Source organism: Drosophila serrata, unplaced genomic scaffold (genome assembly GCF_035046125.1).
Source record: "Drosophila serrata isolate PLE 108 unplaced genomic scaffold, ASM3504612v1 contig_184, whole genome shotgun sequence".
NCBI classification, from domain to species: domain Eukaryota; kingdom Metazoa; phylum Arthropoda; class Insecta; order Diptera; family Drosophilidae; genus Drosophila; species Drosophila serrata.
Window position 1 is genome coordinate 7,536,781 of NW_028257082.1, and position 20,347 is coordinate 7,557,127.

The 20,347-nt window shown below is 42.5% G+C and overlaps 1 protein-coding gene across 6 annotated transcripts; it reads left to right on the top strand.

The window, feature by feature from the left end:
• Window positions 1-203: 203 nt before the first annotated feature.
• On the top strand, window positions 204-20,326 carry pio (zona pellucida domain-containing protein piopio). 6 transcript variants are annotated; one of them, XM_020946414.2, is made up of 9 exons: window positions 204-430; window positions 919-1,187; window positions 9,189-9,247; window positions 9,868-9,916; window positions 13,039-13,267; window positions 13,334-13,400; window positions 18,238-18,725; window positions 18,782-19,100; window positions 19,168-20,326. In XM_020946414.2, the coding sequence occupies exons 3-9, from the start codon at window positions 9,197-9,199 to the stop codon at window positions 19,363-19,365; spliced, it is 1,401 nt and encodes a 466-aa protein (XP_020802073.1). In that variant the 5' UTR covers window positions 204-430; window positions 919-1,187; window positions 9,189-9,196; the 3' UTR covers window positions 19,366-20,326. The 6 variants fall into 6 exon arrangements, with proteins under 6 accessions (XP_020802073.1, XP_020802097.1, XP_020802089.1 ...); XM_020946438.2 differs by having other exon boundaries at window positions 286-436; XM_020946430.2 differs by having other exon boundaries at window positions 309-472.
• Window positions 20,327-20,347: the final 21 nt, after the last annotated feature.

Genomic DNA, 20,347 nt, shown 5'->3' on the forward strand with positions numbered 1-20,347 from the left:
GACCACCTCTAATTATCCCACACCGCACTCATTAGAAAGACAATCCCGAGTCGTTGGTGTGGCAAAGGAAGCCAGCGGAGCGTGGCATCCCCGTCGGGTGCAGTGCTGAAAAACTGCCAGCGACACCAGGTAATACTTACTAGAGATACTATTAACTAAAGAGCTCGCTTTAAGAGCGCACTTGGACTTGCCAAATACTCCGAAAACCGCCTAGCTACATGCCACTCCGAATCTTGGCAAGACCGGTTGTGGCGACGCCGTCTTGACGGTTTACAATCGGACTGCGAGAGCGTCTCGGCCTCAAGTCTAGTCAGTCTTGGCCAGGTTGGTGTGCGAGACACATCCACAACGCTCAACGAACGCACGGATCGCACGACAGATCCGATCCGAACCGCTCCATTTCGATCCCATTCGATTCGATTCGATCCTCGTGAGTGTATGATTTTCGAGTGAAAAGTGGAGTGTTCTGATAGTGCGTTTACTCGGTTCTAATTGGATCGTGCCAGTGGATTCGAAACGCAATCCAAAAGATTTTTGATTAAGCTTTTCGAGATTCAAAAAGCGTTGCGGTTGTTGCTGTTTTTGTGTGATTTAAAGTATAGCTCCGTGTTTTTTCCCCCGATTGTTGCTGCCCTTGGGAAGCTACGATCGAGCATTAAGCTCGACGGGTGGTTGAACCGCACCAAGTAAATACGTGCTGAATGATTTGTGAATCTTTTGAATATTTCGCCTGTATTTTTTTTGGGAGGGAAGTGTAAAAGTGTCGGGAAGTTTGTTGCTTCAAGTCTTTTGTTTGTCTCTCAGAAAAAACAGCAGCAACCGCGGATTATTCGCCACAATTCGCTAGAGAGGGCCTAGACTCTCTTCCGTCTCTCCGGTTGCTCTTGGCCAAATCTCTTAAACGTGTAATTCCCGCAGCGTTAACATGTAAAACGAGTGTTGGCCACAAAAAAAAACGAACAAAATTATAGAGGAAGCCCGTTCAAAAAATACAAGCAAAATATATACACACACAAAAAATGTATTCAAGCTGAAGCTTGTGTGAAACAAAATTTTCAAAAAATCATCATTATTTTTGGCAACCAGTTTAAACCGTAGCAAAATCGCAAAAGCAAACCAAACAAATTAATAAAACAACGGGCCACATAACTAATTGGATTACGCAAAAAGGGCGAAGTTGGATAGAGGTGAGTGATGTTTTTTGGTTAAAAAACCAGAAAACCCCAAAGAGAAATACAGTTAAAATCGGGCGAATCGAAGTTTGTGCCGTTTTGCAAAAACAAAACCGAAACAGCCTTAAAAGATGACTTCATAAATCGCCAGACGACGTGGATGTGGCTCAGGCTGTGCCAAAAATCCATCAGCCAAACCGGTTAGCCTCTGTTTTGCCTCGATTGAAATTCGCGGAATGATTGTGATGGGGAATATCATATTTTTTCTCGAGCCGGGAGACGCGCAGGAGCTGTGCAATTGCTTTTCTGTGCAAATGAAATGGGCCTTATCTGCGTTTTTCGCACAAAAAAATACAAAAACTGTCCCCATCTGCGGCGTATCTGAACCTGTTTTCCAAGGCTGACTTTGGCCGAAATTGGCTGCCAAGTTCGCAGCCAGTTGCATCATCTGGGGGACACATAGATGGTCGGGATGGGCAGCTGCTTGAGCAGCCACATCACGGACATCCGTCTTGCATCCGCTTTTCCATGTTGCCAGTTCCCAGTTTCCATTCCTGGATGTGCCGCGCATATGCAATGTGTCATCGAGTTGAGTTTTCCAAGACCCAAAGTCCATTCACATTTTCCACGCATTGTGTGCGGTCATTATAAGCCAGAATCTGTTGCTAATTGGCTGACCCAACAAACTCCCCGGAGTAAGTAAGCTTGGGTTCTCCTCCTGGACGGAGTTTTAGCACTTCCACGGAACATCAAGCGATCCGTACAGGGCCATAATTATGCTCGTCGGGGTCGTGTGAGTCTTGGCGTCTAAAGAAGCAATTAGAAAATTTGATTGATGGCGGCGGGAACGGCTTCGGCTTGGCCCGACACTTGCATCATCTGGGGATGGCATGGGGATGGGAATCCAACCGAACTGAACCTTTCCTTTTTTTTTGGGTGATGCATGGCCTATTAATTGGTTAATTTGTGGTTTGTTAGCTATCAAAATATTGTTGTCCGATGGCCCAATGTAACATAATGGTCTTCATCTGCTGTTGAATGCAACGCCTTGTGTTGTGAATAATGGATAATCGCTACGGATCTGGCCTATCGATGGAGTCCAAGTAGTTGCCCCCGCAACTTCTGTCGAAGTTTTCCTCTTCTCAGCATTCTCGGAGAATACTTTGGCTTTGTTTGCCACAAGTATTTCGCTTTGGCGTTATGAGGAACGCCAACGCAAGCGTAAAATTTGTATAATTAAAAGGCGAATCCGAGCTGGCGCGCTGCCAGCTGAATACCAGTTTCTTAGCCATCATGTGTAGTTAACTTGTTTATATAACACGGCGAGGCAGAGCGAAGAAAAAGGCAAACAGCTCGAAATGTGACCTTGAGGCGGCTACAAAATGTATAAAAATAAAGACGGAAAATATGCTTGTATGTAGTATAATTTTATTATTACTCTGCGGTTGGGTGATGTGAAGTGTGGAGCGAGGCAGAGAGTCAACTTCCTCCAACTTCTGTGGCTTTAAATGCAAATGATGACGAATCTGGCGAAGCGGGTTCATGAACTAAACTCCGAACTGCGTGTGGGCATGCCAAAAGGTGTGCGTTTGTTGATTGATTTATAATCTCCTGAAATACCGAAGAACCGACAAAGAAAGCGCCAAAAAAGAGAGTTCGTTCAACCAGGCTAAGACCTTTGGCAACGTTAGATTTTCCGCTGCGAAGATATAGATTTACAGTTCAGTCAAGAGACCACAAACGAAAGACTTAGGCAACGAACTTGGCTCACTCGTTACTCATACGACACGTTGCCGCGCTAGCCACTAATTATGCAAAAAGCCCCATAATGCGCCGCTAGAAAGGCGTGCCAGTCGTGAGTCATATGCTCTCCGGTCTGGACAATATGCCTGCTGCAATGGGTTTCTTGTTTGTTTTTGGCCAAAATGAAAAGTCGTCTGGCTAGTTGTACCGCTCCCCCGCCGTTGACACCGCCACCTCTGGCGAATTAAATCAACATTGGCAAACTGAAGCGGACTTAAATGCAGGCTTTTACCTTAAGCCGAACCCCACGCAAAAAAAACTAACTATTGCCATTGCAGCCAAGTTTGTTCCATTCATTCGAAGTCACTTTCAAATCCGAAAAAACCTTAAATGGGGTGTGGCGGCAGGCCAAGACTTTTGAACTGCCTTGTGTTGGCCGGTCTTTGAGTGAATTAAATAGCCAGGATTGGTTCTCACATATTCTAAGCTGCATGGAGAGTTTTGTAATAGAAATAATGGATCACAGATCTTTAAAGTTTGGTAAATATGTGTAATATATAGCCATTATATGTATACATTGTAGGGTATTTACATTTCAGTCAGAAGGTTGAAACGTAGTTAAGAAGTCATTTCCGACCCTATAAATCATATATATTCTTGATCAGAATCAACTGCGGAATCGATCTAGCCATGTCCGGTGAAAAAATAAATGTTTAAAATTTTTCCGAAAATTGAAAATTTTATAAGGGGTTACATCATTAAAATTCTCAAAAATCGGCAAAAAATTGATTTTTTTAAATTTGATAATTTTAAATGCAGATTTATTAACCCCATAAAAACTAGCATAGAACAGCTTTCCGAATGGAAATTGATGCATTTTTGGCCAAGTTATGAACAATTTTCATGGTCCAATTCTAAGCTACAAGAGTATAGAAATTTAAATTTTTTCCTAGTTAGCTTTCTTTTTTGTTTTATAAAGAATAATTTAAACTAAAGTTGAATTCTTTTAAAGCAATAATAATAAGATATTTTGCTCTTCTAACTGCTCCTATAACTAATCTCATATTCGATAAATTCTAAATACACTTTTTGTTCTTTTCAAAGAACGGATATGACCTAAGCCAAGGAAATAATTTTCTTCACGCCAGCAAAGTTCTTTTGCTCATTTCAGCCAAGCATGAGATCATTTTTCCTTATATAGATGTAAGCAACACTAAAATATAAAAAGATATATGTACGAGCTGAGCCCCGGGAAATGCGGATAAAGTTATTATGAGAGGAGGAGCATGAGGTCAGCCCGAAGTGAGCTGTAATTAGTATTGCCCGTGTCTCTGGCTCATCAGCGGGTTCCCTCATCAGTCGCCGCCAAGTATAAGCATTTAAAATAGCCCCCAATAAATAAGTTTTTAATGAAGAATTATCCACCAAGCTCCCAGTAGCCGCAGCCCGTTGCCAATGTCGCTGGGAGCCTCCATTTTAAGTACTTCTAGACGCAAAATCCAAAGCCAAAGCCGACTCGCAAGCAAAAACGGAACTACAAAACTAGTTTCTGCTCTGCCTTCGGGGCAAAATGAGAAAAACATGAGGGAAAAAATACAAAACAGCGGGTAACAATGGGCGCCAGTCAAAAGGCAAAAGCAAAACAGCAAAACAACGCAAAGTAAATGGCTAAAACTGAAAAAATTGTAGACTTGCCTGATAAAAATCAAACACATTCATGTCTATGGCTTAGCTCAAGTCACGTTCAATGCGAATTTCTTTGGGGCTTTATGGGGATTTGTTGTTGCTGTGGCAAAAAAATAGCCGCAGAGCTTGTAACCCACAAAAATTAGGCGTCAAATTGAGAGGAGAGAAAAATATATTCAGGCTGAGAGCCGCGGGGCCAGTGCTTGTGGTGGGTGTCCAATCAGCGCTTTGCATATTGCCAGTCAGCGTTTGAGCCAAATCGGACATCTTGACAAATCCACGCCAAAACAGAGAGAACTTACATAACCCAGCAGCAGATACGCAACCAATTGGCCAGTCAGCTCCGTTTTGGTCTCACCCCAAACTTGGCTCGCACAATGTGGCAAGACGCCGTCGTCTCCACGCTCCAGTTTGAGTTGCTGCTGCTGCGTGTGGCAACACAGCCCAACCAGGTCAGCTCCAGAAGGTGGGGTCGCACCACTCCATCTAATGATGGGCGATTTTCAAATTCTCACATTGCCTTAATGGCCAATTGTGGCCGGCTTCAAATGGCTGCTGTTGGCCAAATCAAAATCTTTAAACGGTATCGGCGTTGGCGTTTATTGCAATTGGCCAACAGCAAATTAAAGCATTGTTGCCTCATTAGAGCTGAACAATGGGGGGTGGGAAGGGGAAAAACGCTCGAGACAATTGCACTGACCTTGAGGTAATACAAAAAATAAAGCTCGTTCCGTACCGTTGACTTTGGGAGCCTGGCCAGCGAGCTGGCTGACTGGTTAGCTGGTTAGCTACCTGACCCATCAATCCCCGATCAAATGCCAGCTAATTGTGAGATCGTCGCATTAAAAATTCTAATTTCCAGACGTAGCGCCTGCATACGAAAGCAGGTGAAAGTCGATGCCTCAATTGCCTTTGATCTTCGAGACAAAAAAACCACCTGGGGCTGGCTATGGCACAACTAGAAGTTGTCTTCTTTTTCGGTTAAAAGTAAAAGCTAAGTCGAAAAAATCTAGCATTGAAGCCCGGTTGCCTGACCCCGTTAAGAAAGAGTAAAGAAATGGCTGACCACGGAGCTGCCCTTTTTGTTCGACGACTCCGCTAATTGCCGTCATTAAGAACAATGCGATACAATCACAATGCATCTGAGGAGCATCCACAGAGCGGGAAGGTAGGTCTTTAAGGCCATAATATACCTAACCCTCCCCAACTTACTTTCTATGGCAGCGAAATTGCAGCGAAATTAGCTCTACGCATCGCTATGCTGATTGATCGTCAAGATTTAATGGCGAACCGCAACCGAAAGTTGGTATCCCGCATCCCGCATCTCACCATCGTTCCAAATGGGTCAACCGTGTGGTTAAAACCAAATGCCAGTATGTGTGCCCATTCGGGTTTGTTGTGTGCTTAGCACAGATTCTCACTGATTTTACTGTGATTTTGCCAGCAGTGCCTTTGGCTATTCCAGATTGAAACCAGATCTGTGCGAGAGATGGGAGTCGTCGATATTCTAATTGGTTCATTTCCAGAGCTCCCTTGGAGATCTTCCCTTGATTAATGTGGTTCACCCAGATACTTTGATGAATGAACCGATCCACACAGGAGGTCGGTCGGTTGCCTTTAATTAAACGGTCTCCTTCATTAGTTGCGCCCAGGCCCCAAAACATTTAATGGGTAATTAACATTTAATTTTCGATTATTTAGTTGAAGCGAAATTTTACGCACAGTTACGCGCCTTTTCACACACTTTTCTCTGGCTTTTCGGGTTTTTTACCCTCGACTTTACAATTTTGCTCGAGCAGAAAGCTGTAAAGTTAAGTGTGCATTTCAAAACTATTTTTTTGCATACTCCCTATGCGGTATTTAAACGCAAATGAATTACGTTCGCTGGAAAATGGAAACACGCGAGGTCATTTAGCCGCCACATTAACAGAGTACACATACACACACACATTTGCCTCAATGAAAATGCAATTGTTTAAACAAAAACCTAACAATAAAACAAACAACTTTGTGGCTCATCGTTGTCGTGCACGCAAAACCCATTTAATTTATTCAGTTGCACGGCCCATTTTGTTGTATTTACTCCAATGTTTGTTTAGTTAAGTTTTTTTATTTTATTTTTTCGGTGCGGAATGTGTGTCAAATGAATTTTAATTGACACCTGAAAATATCCGTTACCATCCAGTGCACACACAACCATTTCGATTGATTGGACAATGAGTCATTCTTATGGAAGGAAATTGTATAATTTATATTCTAAGCTCGGGTTCTGGGACGTACTTACTCCGTGGTCTGAATATTAGATTGAGGAAATGCGCTTCTGTTAAAGGAAGTGCCAACTATGCACACAGGAAATATAAATATGAAATTGATTTCAAGGGGAAGTTAAAAGATACAATCCCTGTAAGCTGTAAAAAATCTATTTCAATAAGTTTTGGTGTATATTTTTCTACCTCATCTGAAATGAAAAGATTTTACTTCGTATTGTTTTAGACGGATAAGAAAACTTAGACTTGATGAGGTCAGCGAAGCCTTCTTCTTCACAACGATACTATGTTAGAAACCCCCTTGGATACCGGATATAAAGAACTCGGTCGTTGCTTTACTTTCATTTCCTGCATATTTAAACTTTTTTTTTTATACCTAAACAACCTTTTGATCTAAAAATTCTTCTCTGAATGTGAAAGAACCTTGAATCCAATCCACAATTTCTGTCCCAATTCTTTGCAATTTCCCTTATCTTTGATGAACCTAATTGAAGGTCATTTTCGATTTGCCATTTTCATTGGACATTGGCTTTTATATATAGTTTATTTTCCCTTGCTTTACTTTTTTTGCGTTAAGTTCGAACTAGGTAACGAGAGCAGCAGAGATGCCAATCAAAGTCATTATTCATAATGCTCGTTGGCGTGCTTCGCCGCATTTTTCCTAGCTAATTTTTTGCCTGCATGAGCTGCGTTTTCAATTCGGATTTATATATATTTTTTGCGTTGTTACCTGTCTCCCTCGACTGCTCCGTTGGCTTGCGTCATTTTGCTAATTTTAGCTAATTTATTGCAATGCCAGTGGAAGTGCGCGCTCGTACTGGTATTGTCACCGTGGGATGTCGCCGGCTCCAATGGCGATGCTGGCGTCAGTTGGCCATTTGCATTCGGCTCTAAGCCACGTTGGTTGCGAACTCAAATCCGATCTCTGATCTCTGATCCTCATTGTTCAGGAAGTGTGGGCTCTGGAGCATTGACAAATTGATGTGTGCTTGCTGCATAATGCCAGCAATTTATCAATTTCCAGCCATATCTATTGACCCAATTCCGTGCCTCTCCCGAACCCATTTCAATAACAACCCGACTCCCAAGGAGATTACAGCTCTTGGATAATAACCGAGCCAGTTTCGGTATATCTGTATCGGAGTATCTGCATCTGGATACGGTGGTTTTGGGGTGAGTGCTGGAGTGCCGGTCTTGTGACATCATCGCCGTGTGTGTGTGTGTGTTTGCGTCGTAAATGAAATGTGTTGGCAGCGGCACTGGTAACAACAAATCATTATCGCCTGTCGGCCATCAGCGTAAGCCGCGGCTTGCTGTTGTCTTGCGACGCCCAAGATTATAATCAAGCTGCACAGAGGAAAATATATCACATTAGGGCTGTTGAAAAGTAGGGGAAAATGTATATAGGAAAGCCGCTTAACTTGGCTTGCTGCATCAGTAGCATAAATTTTTGCATTGTTCCCCGTTCAGTTTAATTGGTATAAATTAAATTGGGAATAACTTAAAGATTGCTTGCTTGCCTTTCTAATATTCTATATACCTCTAGTCTGAAATAGTCAAATATTAGTTCATAAAATCGACCACAAATCAGGACAACCTATTCAAATAATTGACAACAATTTGTAATTGATTTTAAATATCTAAAAATTAAATATCTCTAAGAGCTTGGTTATTATTTTTCCTCGGTGCATTGACCAGTTTCGGAAAAGCCTTCCTGGCCATGACTGGCCTACAATGTTCTCACCGCTCTGCAGGAAGTGGAAAAGCGTTTGTCACGGGCCATTGATATGTGTTTAATATCTCTCGCGTAATACTGCACGGCTTCTGTTGCACAAAACTCGTATGGTAGAAAAAGGAGCGGAAATCAGAGTCATCATGCCGTGATGTTGCAGTTGACGGATGATGTTTGTTTACTCAGCGCTCGATGGCTGGCATCTTGTAGATACCTCCTCCTCCTCATCCTCATCCTCCTTGATTTACCTTTATATCGTTACCTGTTAGCCGAACCGATGTTAACCCATTTGCAATAAGCGCGCACGCGAAGTAAATTTCGGCCGTGTCGACTTGACCCATTTGGCAAACAGAAAGTTTGCCTTTGGGCCACGATATTCATTACAGAATCGCTGTATGCTCGGTTCGAGTGATTTAGCATAATCCTATACGTGTGTGTGTGTGTGTGTTGTGGGTGCGAAACTGGTTTCTCTCTGTGGGTTTTCTGTTTTCAAGTCTCTTGGGTTTCGATTTTTGATTTTTGACTATTTGCCAAGGTTTGCAATCCATACTAACATCCGCCTATTTTTGTTTTCTCTCACTTTGGCAGGTCGCACCATGAGGACCGGCACTCTAATGGATATTTTCTACACGGCGCTGCACTTAATCGTAAGTATTATCGGGGTTCTGGCGTCCACTGGGCACTGAAATGGAAAATTGGACATCAATCAGCGGGGCCGCTGAATGACAATTGCATGCCAATGCGATTAACCTGGATATGAGACTGGAGGCCAGTGTGGCGGCCACCTCCTCCTCCTTCATCCTTCTCGGTATGCTAAATGCAATTCCAGCCAAGTGGCCAAAAAGTGGCACACCAGCGACTCCATTCTAAGCCCGACTCAACCTCGTCTGCGGACGCTGATCCAACACAGATTCAGGTTCGGGTTCGGGTTTGGGTTTGGGTTCAACTCTAACCCAGGCTGCAAAAACTTTCGCCAGGCACCGAAGGAGAAGGAGGTGAAGTCAGCCTTAGAATCGTGAGAATATAATGCTTGGCCATATCTCCCGGCAACACGAAAACGAAATTTCCTCGGCGTTTTTCTCCAGCTTTAATTAAAGAAGCTTACTGGCGATGGATTAGAGCAGGGACTTACTGTCGGCTTGCCGTGATTTATGTCAACGCTCTATGGGGCATTGGGGATCGACTACATATAGTCGCTGTGCGGACTATATCCCCCTTCAGTGTGGCAACTATGCTAATGAGTGACTTGTCTCCACTTTCTTTGCAGACAATCGCAGCTCTCACGACGCACGCGGCGCAGATACCATCGGCAGTCAGTAAGTACATAAATCTGTCTATTAAGAAGCTAAAATTCTATGGATTGGAGTTGGTAATTTATTGGGGAGGGAGGTCTAAAAGAAATGGCTAACAAATTGGTAAAGAAAACAGTCGATTGGTTGCCTTTGTGGAGCTTTGTTAAGTAAAATAATATTTAAATTAGACATTAGCAGCTTTTATATATTAAATGGTTGCGTTTTCATCTACTATATGTTGCCTTGATTTATCATTCAAAGACAAGAAGGTAAAATAGTAAACTTTGGAAAGCAAAGTTAGTATTACCTTGGAGTTTGATAATACAAATCTTCATAACTAAGCCAAAAATGCATTTATTTCAATTCGGAAAGCAGTTCTGTGCTAGTTTTTATAGGGCAAACAAATCTGCATACTTAGTTCTAAGATTTAAAAGAATTCGTTTTTTGTCAAATTTTGACAATTTTAATGATGTAACCCCTTATAAAAATTTCAAAATTTTGAAATTTTTGAAAAAAATAAATTTTGCCCGGACATAGCTAGATCGAATCATCTGTTTAAGCTGATCAATAATTTATATGGCTTATACGGTCGGAAATGACTCCTTTACTGCGTTTAAAGCTTCCGAATCAAATTAAATAATGATAAATATTTCTTTTTACAAAAACATGGGATATTTGTTACTATTTTATTAGGATATTTATTTCTTTAACTAGAAAATAATACAAGAATTATATAGAGTGTCGCGATATTGTGAAACTATCCATATGAAAGAGCATCTAAAGCTTAAACTAAAATAGAACATCTCTCAATTATAATTAAATGTAATACTAAATAATGTGTATTGCTTTTAAAACTTTTTGAAAAATTACAACAATATACAAATCTGCTGATCCTCTGAGATTGTAAATAAAAGAGATACCTAGCATTACCATGATCCATTAGCTTTCCTGCAAACTATTACCTAATTAGAGTTATAAACACACTCTACTTCAATCGGCCAACGTTTTGTTGCCATTGTTAAGTAAACTCGCTAAGTTGCCTGTTGTCTTGTTGGTTGCAAAACGCTTTTGACTGTTTGGCCAAAATCACAAAAGGTACCAAAGCACCGCCAGTAAAGCCAGCAAAGTGCCAGGCACATAATCGCATGGCAAACAAGAGTCCATTGAAGTTGCTTGGCTGTTTGGTGCCGCCTCATTGAGAGGCGGCTGGCCAAACATTGCGGCACACTTCCTTCTGGCTTTCACATTGCGTTTCAAGCTAAGGGGGAATTTGGCTAAGACCCCGGTGACCTAGGAGCCATGATCGGGCAGCGAGCCATGGAGTGTGTAGTTAAGGAACTACCGGAGGCTAGCTGTAGTACGAGGATCGACTGGCGAGGATGCACTTCCTCTGAACTGTAGGTTCCAGGATGAAGATGAGTTACAGCAAGCTAAATGATTGTGAAATCAGTTTCTGTGCCGACGTTCAATCAATAGTAAACAGAAGACAGGAAAAATCCCGAAAGACAGGACAAACTAAGAAACTTCATTCATAAACATCCTTGAATAGGCATTCGAGGCTTATAGTTTCAAGAACAAAGACTCCTTTGTTTTTCACATAAAACCCTCTTAAAAGTTGGAAATACCAAATATCTCTCTGTCTTCCTGTTTCGTTTTCTTTTCCGTCATAAGCTTTTCGATTTATAGATTTAGTTCAGAGAAAGCGATCAATAGTTTAACTTAAATCAGGTCTAGATCGCAATATATCACATCACGGCAGAAAATAAGTTAAGCCTTAAAAATTAGATGTACTTTAACAAGACAGCTTGAGTAGCACACTTGGATTGAGATACTTTTCGGGCTTCGGGCTGTGCAGTTTCTTTGTTCTTCGCTTCGGAGACGTGTAATTTATGCGATCCATTGTTGCCTTAGTCTAGTTTAAGTTCTATTTGAGAAGTGCACTTCGCTTTGCCTTCGGAGACCATAAAATTATACATAATAGAAAGCCATTAAATGTTTTATGTGCCGAGTGCCAGAGCTAGAGCCTGAGCCACAACCAGAGCGACGGATTCGTTGCCAGTGGGAAACCGGCTTGGCCGCGTTGCATGCAATTACTTTGCCCAAGAACCGCAGTAAGTGATGCGAAATGCTGCAAGGTTCGTTGAACCGATCCAGGCATCCCATCGGGCTTCGGCTTGGGTCCATCCACGCCACGGGTTCGTATATATATAGTACATGCCCCGTATACACACAAAGCCAACTGCCAGGGCGAACGTGCCTGGCCAGCTTTTCCCACCTCCCGCCTTCCGTCTCCCGTTTCCCGTCTTTGGTCTTGGCCAATTGTGTACCTTCGCGAAGAAGAGTCGGTTCTTGGCATTGCCATCTGAAGACATCTCCGACTGGCTGTAAGCAGGAAATGCCAAGAGCACAACCTAATCCCAGGCCATGGCCCAAGCTGAAGTTCAAGGAACTTGCCTTGCAGAATGGCATCTTTCTAATAGCCACGAACGCTTCTGTGCCGTGTCTTCGCCCCATGTTGCCGGGTTGTTGCTGCTGTGGTGGCTGATATTTCGATGTTGCTGCCTCAATAGCGATTCAATGTCATGAGCAAACACTGGAAAAAAATTATACAAAAAGCATAGAATATTGTAAGCAAAAATGAGAGAGATTTTTCTAACAAATGTTCATTTTAAAGGCATAACTAGCACTGAAAGTAATTTAACTTTTCGGATTTACTAAGGCTAAGCACTTATATTTTGAAGTTATTAGGATAATATTAAGTTTTGGTTTTTAGTGAATCAAGTTAATATGTATTACTTACAAATATAAGTTAAAAGTCTAACTATTTTTCTTCAGTTTAAAATTACAAACTATAAAAGTCTTCCGCATGCTGGCTTTGACTTAGACTTGGAGCTACAGGCTTGAGTAAATACTGCTCCCATGGCTCCCATTGTCTTGGTGTTTTTTTTCTGCTCATGATTTATGCTAACGGCTCTTGAGGTTACTCCTCCAGATGCAGCATCCTCCTGCAGCTCCTCCGTCATCTAACTGTGCTTTTTCAGCTGCGCAAACATTCCGTTTTCGGGAGTGGGCCTCTTGTCGTGTTTTAAGCCGTCTGTTTGCATTTCATAATTTCCTATATCGCGTTATGTTTCTGTTTTTTTCAGAGGATGCCCAGAGCTCGCTGAGCGAAGCCATTGCAGCAGCCGAGGCGGAGGCGGAGGCGCAGGCCACCTCCAAGCCGGCGGTGGAGCCGAGCGTGCGGATCAAGTGCCTGTCCGGCTCGATGCTGATCACCATCAAAGATGCTCCGCCAAACCATGAGACGGGGCTCTTCAGTGGCATGATCTATCCGAAAGGCCTGTCCAAGAACTCCACATGCCTGAGCGAGTACAGGTGAGTGCGCAATCTATCGATCGCCTTGGCGACTCTAATCCATGATGCCATCCATCTACCCCGCAGAGATCACGTGGGCTCCCTGCGGTACAAGCTGCCCCTGCGGTCGTGCAACACGATGCCCAAGGAAACGGTGAGTCGAATTGAATTGGCCAATCCAGAATTTCATTACACGCACCCACTCAGATCACAGAGATCTCGGAGATCTTGGTGATGGCACGTCCGAAGCCGTCCAACTCGTTCTGCCATTTTGGCATGCAAATAATGAAAAGAAAAACAAACGTTAACATTAAGTTTAGGCACTTTTATGGCAACACGACTCATTGGTTACAAGGTAAAGTCCGTCCAAGATGACTTGTTTATTTAAAAGGTTGGCCAGCTTACGCACCTTTTGCGGCTAAACTAATGATGCGATTTGATGGCTCAACACAGTTTCCAGCTAAAATAGTAGTCATTAGTCATGGTTTATGAAATACAGAACCTTATAGTAATGGTTTTAGCCTTATAATATTTTCTAGCAATTAAGATTTATAGCTTTGAAAAATATAAGCTGCCTGAAAAAGAGGATAATTTATCACAGGTATTATTCATTCCTAAAGTAGGTTTTAATAGTTATTCCCATTTGTATCTGAATAGATTTTGTTGTAAATTTCTTTATTATTGTTTTAGGGAAACCCTTTTTCAAATCTATATTCCAGCTTAGACTCAAATTTAATACTTCTGTTCTTCCTAGAACCCCAAAACTTATATATTGCCTAAACGTAGGTGTATATTATTCCCATTTCACGCATTTCAATTACTTAAAATTCTGTTTGTGTAGGCTGTCAGTTTAAACGAAAAACCAGATTTCTTAAGATCGCTGATCTGAACGAGCATAGTATTGATCTGAACCGCCCCAGCGAGCATGACGCGCTGCCTCCATGTCCCTGTAAGCAATATCGAGTGATCCAAGAGAGACACAACCACGATGTGCCATATAAATTTCAGTCTTGCCACGCTATTGGATTTGTCTAATTCATATATGGCCCGACGTATTTATTGGCTCATTCGGCCGATCGATTCGGGCCAACAACGGTTGGCTTTGTGCTGGGATCTGGAGTCTGGGATCTGGTATTGGGGATCTGATTTTCAAATCTCAATTAGCACTTAACCGGGCTAAATGCGGCTGCAACTCACGCACCGACAGCGGCATTTTTATAGCCACGTATAAAGTCCGATTGTGATACATATTAATGTAATTTTCTCGGCATTTACGGGGCTAGCGTTTTGTAATTTGTTGATCGTATGAAGCTAAAGCTGTTGCTGCTGCTTTTTCCTTTCGCTCGATTGACACAATTTTTGAAATTACAAATTTTAATTGCAGTTACGACAGTTGTACGTCCATTTGATGTGGCAACAAAGTGCATTGCATTTAAGAACCGCAATGCGGTTGATGGAACGAATGTTATGTTATTGATTGGGGTTTGCTAGCAGTTTGTTGTTAGCCAACTTTTTGATTGGCTGATACATAATATGCCATTCATAAGCAGGTGGTATTTATTGTATTTAAGTTTAAGGTGCCAATAAAACAAGAGATAAATGGTTAATAATGATGCATAAACACTCTCGTCACTTTGGACTCGAAGTCTTTTGAGAAGCCGAAGTTTACCATTTAATTATAGGATCCAATCGAAAATCGAAATTTTGATATGACAATTTCATTCCACAAATCAACATTTAAAAAACTCATAACTATCCGAAAAATGCTTGAATTTTAATTCGGAAAGCTGTTCTATGCTAGTTTTTATTAGGTTAATAATTCTGCATATTCAAATTTAAATTTAAAAAAATTTAAATTTTTATCGATTTTTGACAATTTTAACGATGTAACCCCTTATAAAATTTTTAAAATTTTCAAAATTTAAAAAAAAAATACATTTTGACCGGGGATAGCTAGTTCGATTCAGTTTTCGATGCTGATCAAGAATATATATGATTTATAGGGTCGGAAATGACTCTTTCACAGCGTAAGATGCTTTTGACCTAACGTATAATACCATTGTAAAATATAAAAATACGTTATTTTAGCAAGATTTTCAATATCATTTTCAAAAACACTTTGATTTAAAATCAATTTCAACTTGCTTCTAACCCTTACCACTATCGATCTCATCAATATTTATATTTATTCTGACTTTTTCGTTATGCACACATTCTGTATCTCGCACGTATAGTGTTCTCCAGTTCGTTGCCTAAGTCTTTCGTATTTTTCATTGCTTTGTCCTTCGCCGCCGCTGCGCCTTTGTATATGTGCGTTGTATTGACCCAAGCAATTTACACGGATCGTTCAATAAGCAAGAATCAGTAAATATTTTATTTACCCCTCGACAAATATGGCTGGAAAATCAACAGAGAGGCGGCCAAGGCCGGTCGGGGGATATTTTTAATGTTTGTCATTAAACACGATGAGCGGGTCTCATCCAGCGTGCAGCCACTAATGGCCAATCGCTTGCCAGCCATCCTGTCTTACGTCATGAGATGAGCTCACTGCAGTGTAAAAAGTCGCGTGACAAGATGCCACATGACAGCTCCATGGAGGAGCGGAGACGAGGAGCAGCGGAGTCGAGGGCCACGTCAAGTCGCGACTGTGAGGCATGCCAGGCATAATTAAATCGGCCACAGGGTCGCCAAGGGTTGGGGGCAACAACGTTTTTAATTAAAATTTAATTGCTGCCATCCCAGAACTCCGAACTCCAATCGAACACATTCTATTTTTCACGGCTCAGCGAGCAAGCCATCTTTCTCGAGCAGTGAAATCAATTTGTTCTGACAAGCTTACTGAGATCGACGTTGGCGGTTCGTGCGTTCATTGGCCGCCAATGTCAGCGGATGGCCGTGAAAAGGCCAAAAGTGTTCGAACATGTAAGCGGCTTTATGGCCGATATTGATATTTTAATGCCTGCCACCGCCGTGTTTGGAGCGAAGGTCACTCGGTCGATTTGGCTGCGACTCCCACGCATTCGTTCGGCGTTCGGCGTCCAGTGTGAACCTGTTTCGGGGACCGTATTTGGATGCATTTGCATCCATTCCCTTATGAATATGAATCCACATTCGACACACGGTCACATATATGTTACATACCTCCATCTATGATGAAGAAGTGTTATAATGACATAATAGGCTTTCTACCGTTAGAATCTCTGCCGCCTGGAAATCTTCTTGAAATCTTAAATGTCACTTTATTATGCTTTTTATTGGCCCATTGTCTCGAGATGATGATGATGCCCGGAGGCTGAGAACTAACACTTGAAACATAACTGTCAACGCTTCTTGGCCAGAGTTGGGTTCTTGGGCAACAAAGGAAGCCCCTGCCGGTTCTTTCTCCTCCTCCTCCCCCTCCTCCTGAGTCTTGTTTTAAGCCATACAATCGGAGAGTCACAGAATTGGACAATGCCAAGCGACGGAAACGCTTCGGAGCTTGTGTTGGGCAATAAATCGCACACCGGGACAGGAACAGAGTAGAGCCGCAAGTCGTCGGCTTATTCTTCTTCTGGCCCTCGATTAATACCGGCTTTAACAACAAACAAACAAACATCGGCCATCATCTGGCCATTAAGAATTAGGCCCGCCGGAGGAGAGGAGAGCCCTCCGAGCCCACTTAAGCGGAGAACTTCCGTGCCCAAAATCTGCCGAGACCCAATTACAAAACTTTCGAGCCGTCGGTGTATATATAAGTAGTACTATACTTGCCACCGTCATTACCTCACCTTTCTTCTTTTCGGTCGAAGCCATCGAGTGTGTACTCGATTTGTTTCTGCCTTCTGGTGCCCGTTGGAATTAGCACAGCGCACCGATGGGCGAATAACCCGTTAGAGATACACATAGCGAAAAGGTTTCTGATCGGATTCTAAATTGGAAATCAATAAAGCTATACGAAATATAAGAATATATTGTTACGACTTTATTAATGTCAATATATGGATTATTTAGTATTCATTTAGATAGATTATTCCTGATTTAAGTTTCGCGAAATCTATTGTATTTCTGTGCTGTCTTGCTATGCCAACTTTAAACAAGAATGTTTTATAGATTCAAGCAGAAAAGATGAAAAGGTTTAGATAATTTACATTAAAAAACCATAATTGATTCCACAATATGCCTTTCTCTTGCTTTAATTCTCTTCTTTCAAAACAAAAAGAAACCTTATACAAGTTTCTTTCCCCCCAAGAACAGAATACAATTAAAATTAATTACAACAAACCTCAAATGTTGATAAGCAGGTGGCAAGTTAAGATTCCTGCCTGCCCCAACGGAAGTTCAATTAAAATTTCCTTAATGAAGGGAAATTGCATCACACATTCTTGGATTTCCCAAGTTCCTTAGTAACTATCGCCATTAAAATTCATCATGCAAACTTGGCTAATTTGCGAGGAGATAAGGCCCACGGATCTTTCAGAAGGGGCGGCTGGCTAGACGTCACACCTGGCTGATCGGCTTTAGCACCATTCTGATGGCGCAGCTCCAGGAAGTGCTCCATAGCCCCCACTTGCGACCATCGCACATTCAACTTCTGAGTGGCTGCAGCCGAGCGTGAATCTTGCTGAATGCATAATGAGAAGGGGCTGTGCCGCCATTGTAAGTACATTATGCTGGTACTCGAGGTTCATGTGGCCGATATGGCTTCTTGGCATTAGCATTAGGTAGGTGACCAGCTTGTAGTGGCTCAGCTCATCTATGGAATCGGGTGCAAACAGGTTTTGCTCGTCTACGTATTTTTCAGTAGGTGGTAATGGGGGTATTATTCTCATTTTAATTTGAGCATCTAGAAAGCACCTATTTAATGTGAAAAGTAGATGTAATTTGAATATCAAGGTGTTATTTGGGGTAAGGTGTTTCAAGAGACAACGAAGACTTTTATAATTACTCCTAGTACTTACTTTATACATTATTATTAAATAACTAACCCAAACCATTATCTTTCCCCCTTTTAGGACGATGGAGGAATCGAATTCTTCAACACCATTGTGCTGCAACCGCATCTAAAGCTCATCACCGATTTGGGACGCGGCTACCATGTGAGATGTGCCTACAAAAGCCGTGATGCCGCCATTAAGCCCAAGAAGCACCTGCGTAAGCATGCCCAAAAGCCGCAGGCCTTCCGCAGTGATGATCGGCGGGACTATGGACGATCTTTGGACAAGCAGCAGCAGGATGACGACCTGGACGAGGAGGATGTGTACGATGCCAATGCCCCGCAGGAGGTGGAAGAGGATGTGAGCAACAACGAGATTCCTATGCCCGGCTGCCACATGAAGATCTACAATGATGAGCACAAGATAGCCGATGACGTGAAGATTGGTGATCCGCTCACCCTGGTGATCAGCATCGATAGGCAGCAGGTGTACGGCCTACATGTCACAGACTGCATAGTTCGCGATGGCTTGGGATGGGGAGAGCAGCGACTGGTCGGCGAAGATGGGTGAGTTTAGCTCGAAGTCATGTGGTTTGCATTTATTTTAAGCCATAATATTACAGCTGTCCCATGGACAATGAAATTATGGGCCAGTTCAACTACACCGAGGATCGACTGGCCGCCAATGTAACCTTCCCTGCACACAAGTTCCCGTACACGACCTCCGTCTACTATCAGTGCAATGTGCGCCTGTGCGCTCTGGAGGATCCCACCTGCCAGGAGGCGCCTTTGTGCAGCGGAAAGCGGCCAAAGCGACAGACCGCCGTCGATAGCAAAGAGGAGGACGGCCTACCCGCCACCATCGAGGTCTTCTCGGGTCTGTATGTGAATGAGAACGAAAACGCCAACGACAGCGATGATGATGCGGTGTACAAGGAGAAGGTAAGTGGATCAGTTGCATTTAAGTATTTATATTCCTTATATTAAGAATGTATTTCCCAATTTCCAGACCCTGGATGATGCCCTGTGCGTGTCACAGCGTACCTTCGCCATAGCCATTGCCATTGCCGGCTTGATCCTGATGCTGGCCGTGGTCGCCGCCGTACTGTGCATTATGGCTCGCCGCAGCACCAAGACGGTGTCCAACTCCGGCAGCTCCATTTACAGCGGACCCTACACGAACACCGCCTTCTCGCACAGCAGCTAAGCGGCGTGAATGAGTCAAAAAAAAAAAAAAAGAAATTCAAAATTCAAATAGTTTCCAAAATCAAAACACTCAAAGTGTTGAAAATCAGAAAGTTTACACCAGGATAAAATTCGGTCGCGCAGGTGCCGCTGCGGTAGTCAACGATTGATAGAAATGGGAGCCACTTAGTCTGTAAGGATGCCGGATGCTGGAGCGGAGCAGTCAGTCGTCCAGCGGCTGTCTCTAGATTAAGCATAATTAGTCTTAGTTCACAAAATATTGTGCAGAGATTACCGGGCAATGGTATGGGTTCATTGTCCTTAATTGCCCGCTAATGTCGCAGAGCTCCGACGAAGGATACCCCATCCTTGGAGCTCTGTTCCGCACAGTCGGTGTTGGACTCGCCCTTCCTTCAGACACTCCACTGTAAGTGTAAGCGTGTTTCTACAACCCCTACTCGTCCTCTTCCTTCTTTAATTTAATCACTCGAACTAACAACGAATGCAGCAGCCGACGCTCAGGTGATATTTGTACTCGTATCTACTTAATGTCTAACTTTTATTCGTAATTTATTAATTTATCGGATGCCTAACTGCCAAAGGTCCAAAAACTGCACAAGCACACGACCCTCGACACTCTTAGTAGAATTTCCTGAATATTTTCTTGTCATTGTTTTTACTTGAACCAACTGCACTCCGGATCTGGACTTGGGCAGGAGCCCTTATCATAAAGAAGCCGTCCCGATCAGCCACTTACTATATATAGTTTATATATAATAATAAAACAAAACAAAAATCTGGCAACAGTTCTCAAAGTAGTAAGCCTAGGCCTTTGCACAGCTTCAATCGAGCATTCCGCCTGGGAATGCTCCTCTGGAGCCGTTCAATTACACAATTCAATTCATATTATAAAAGCTCAATTATAGTTTACGCTGTAAGTTAATATTAATCATTGAACAATAAACGCAAATTGATCTAAATAACTTTTGTGACTCTTGAGTGAC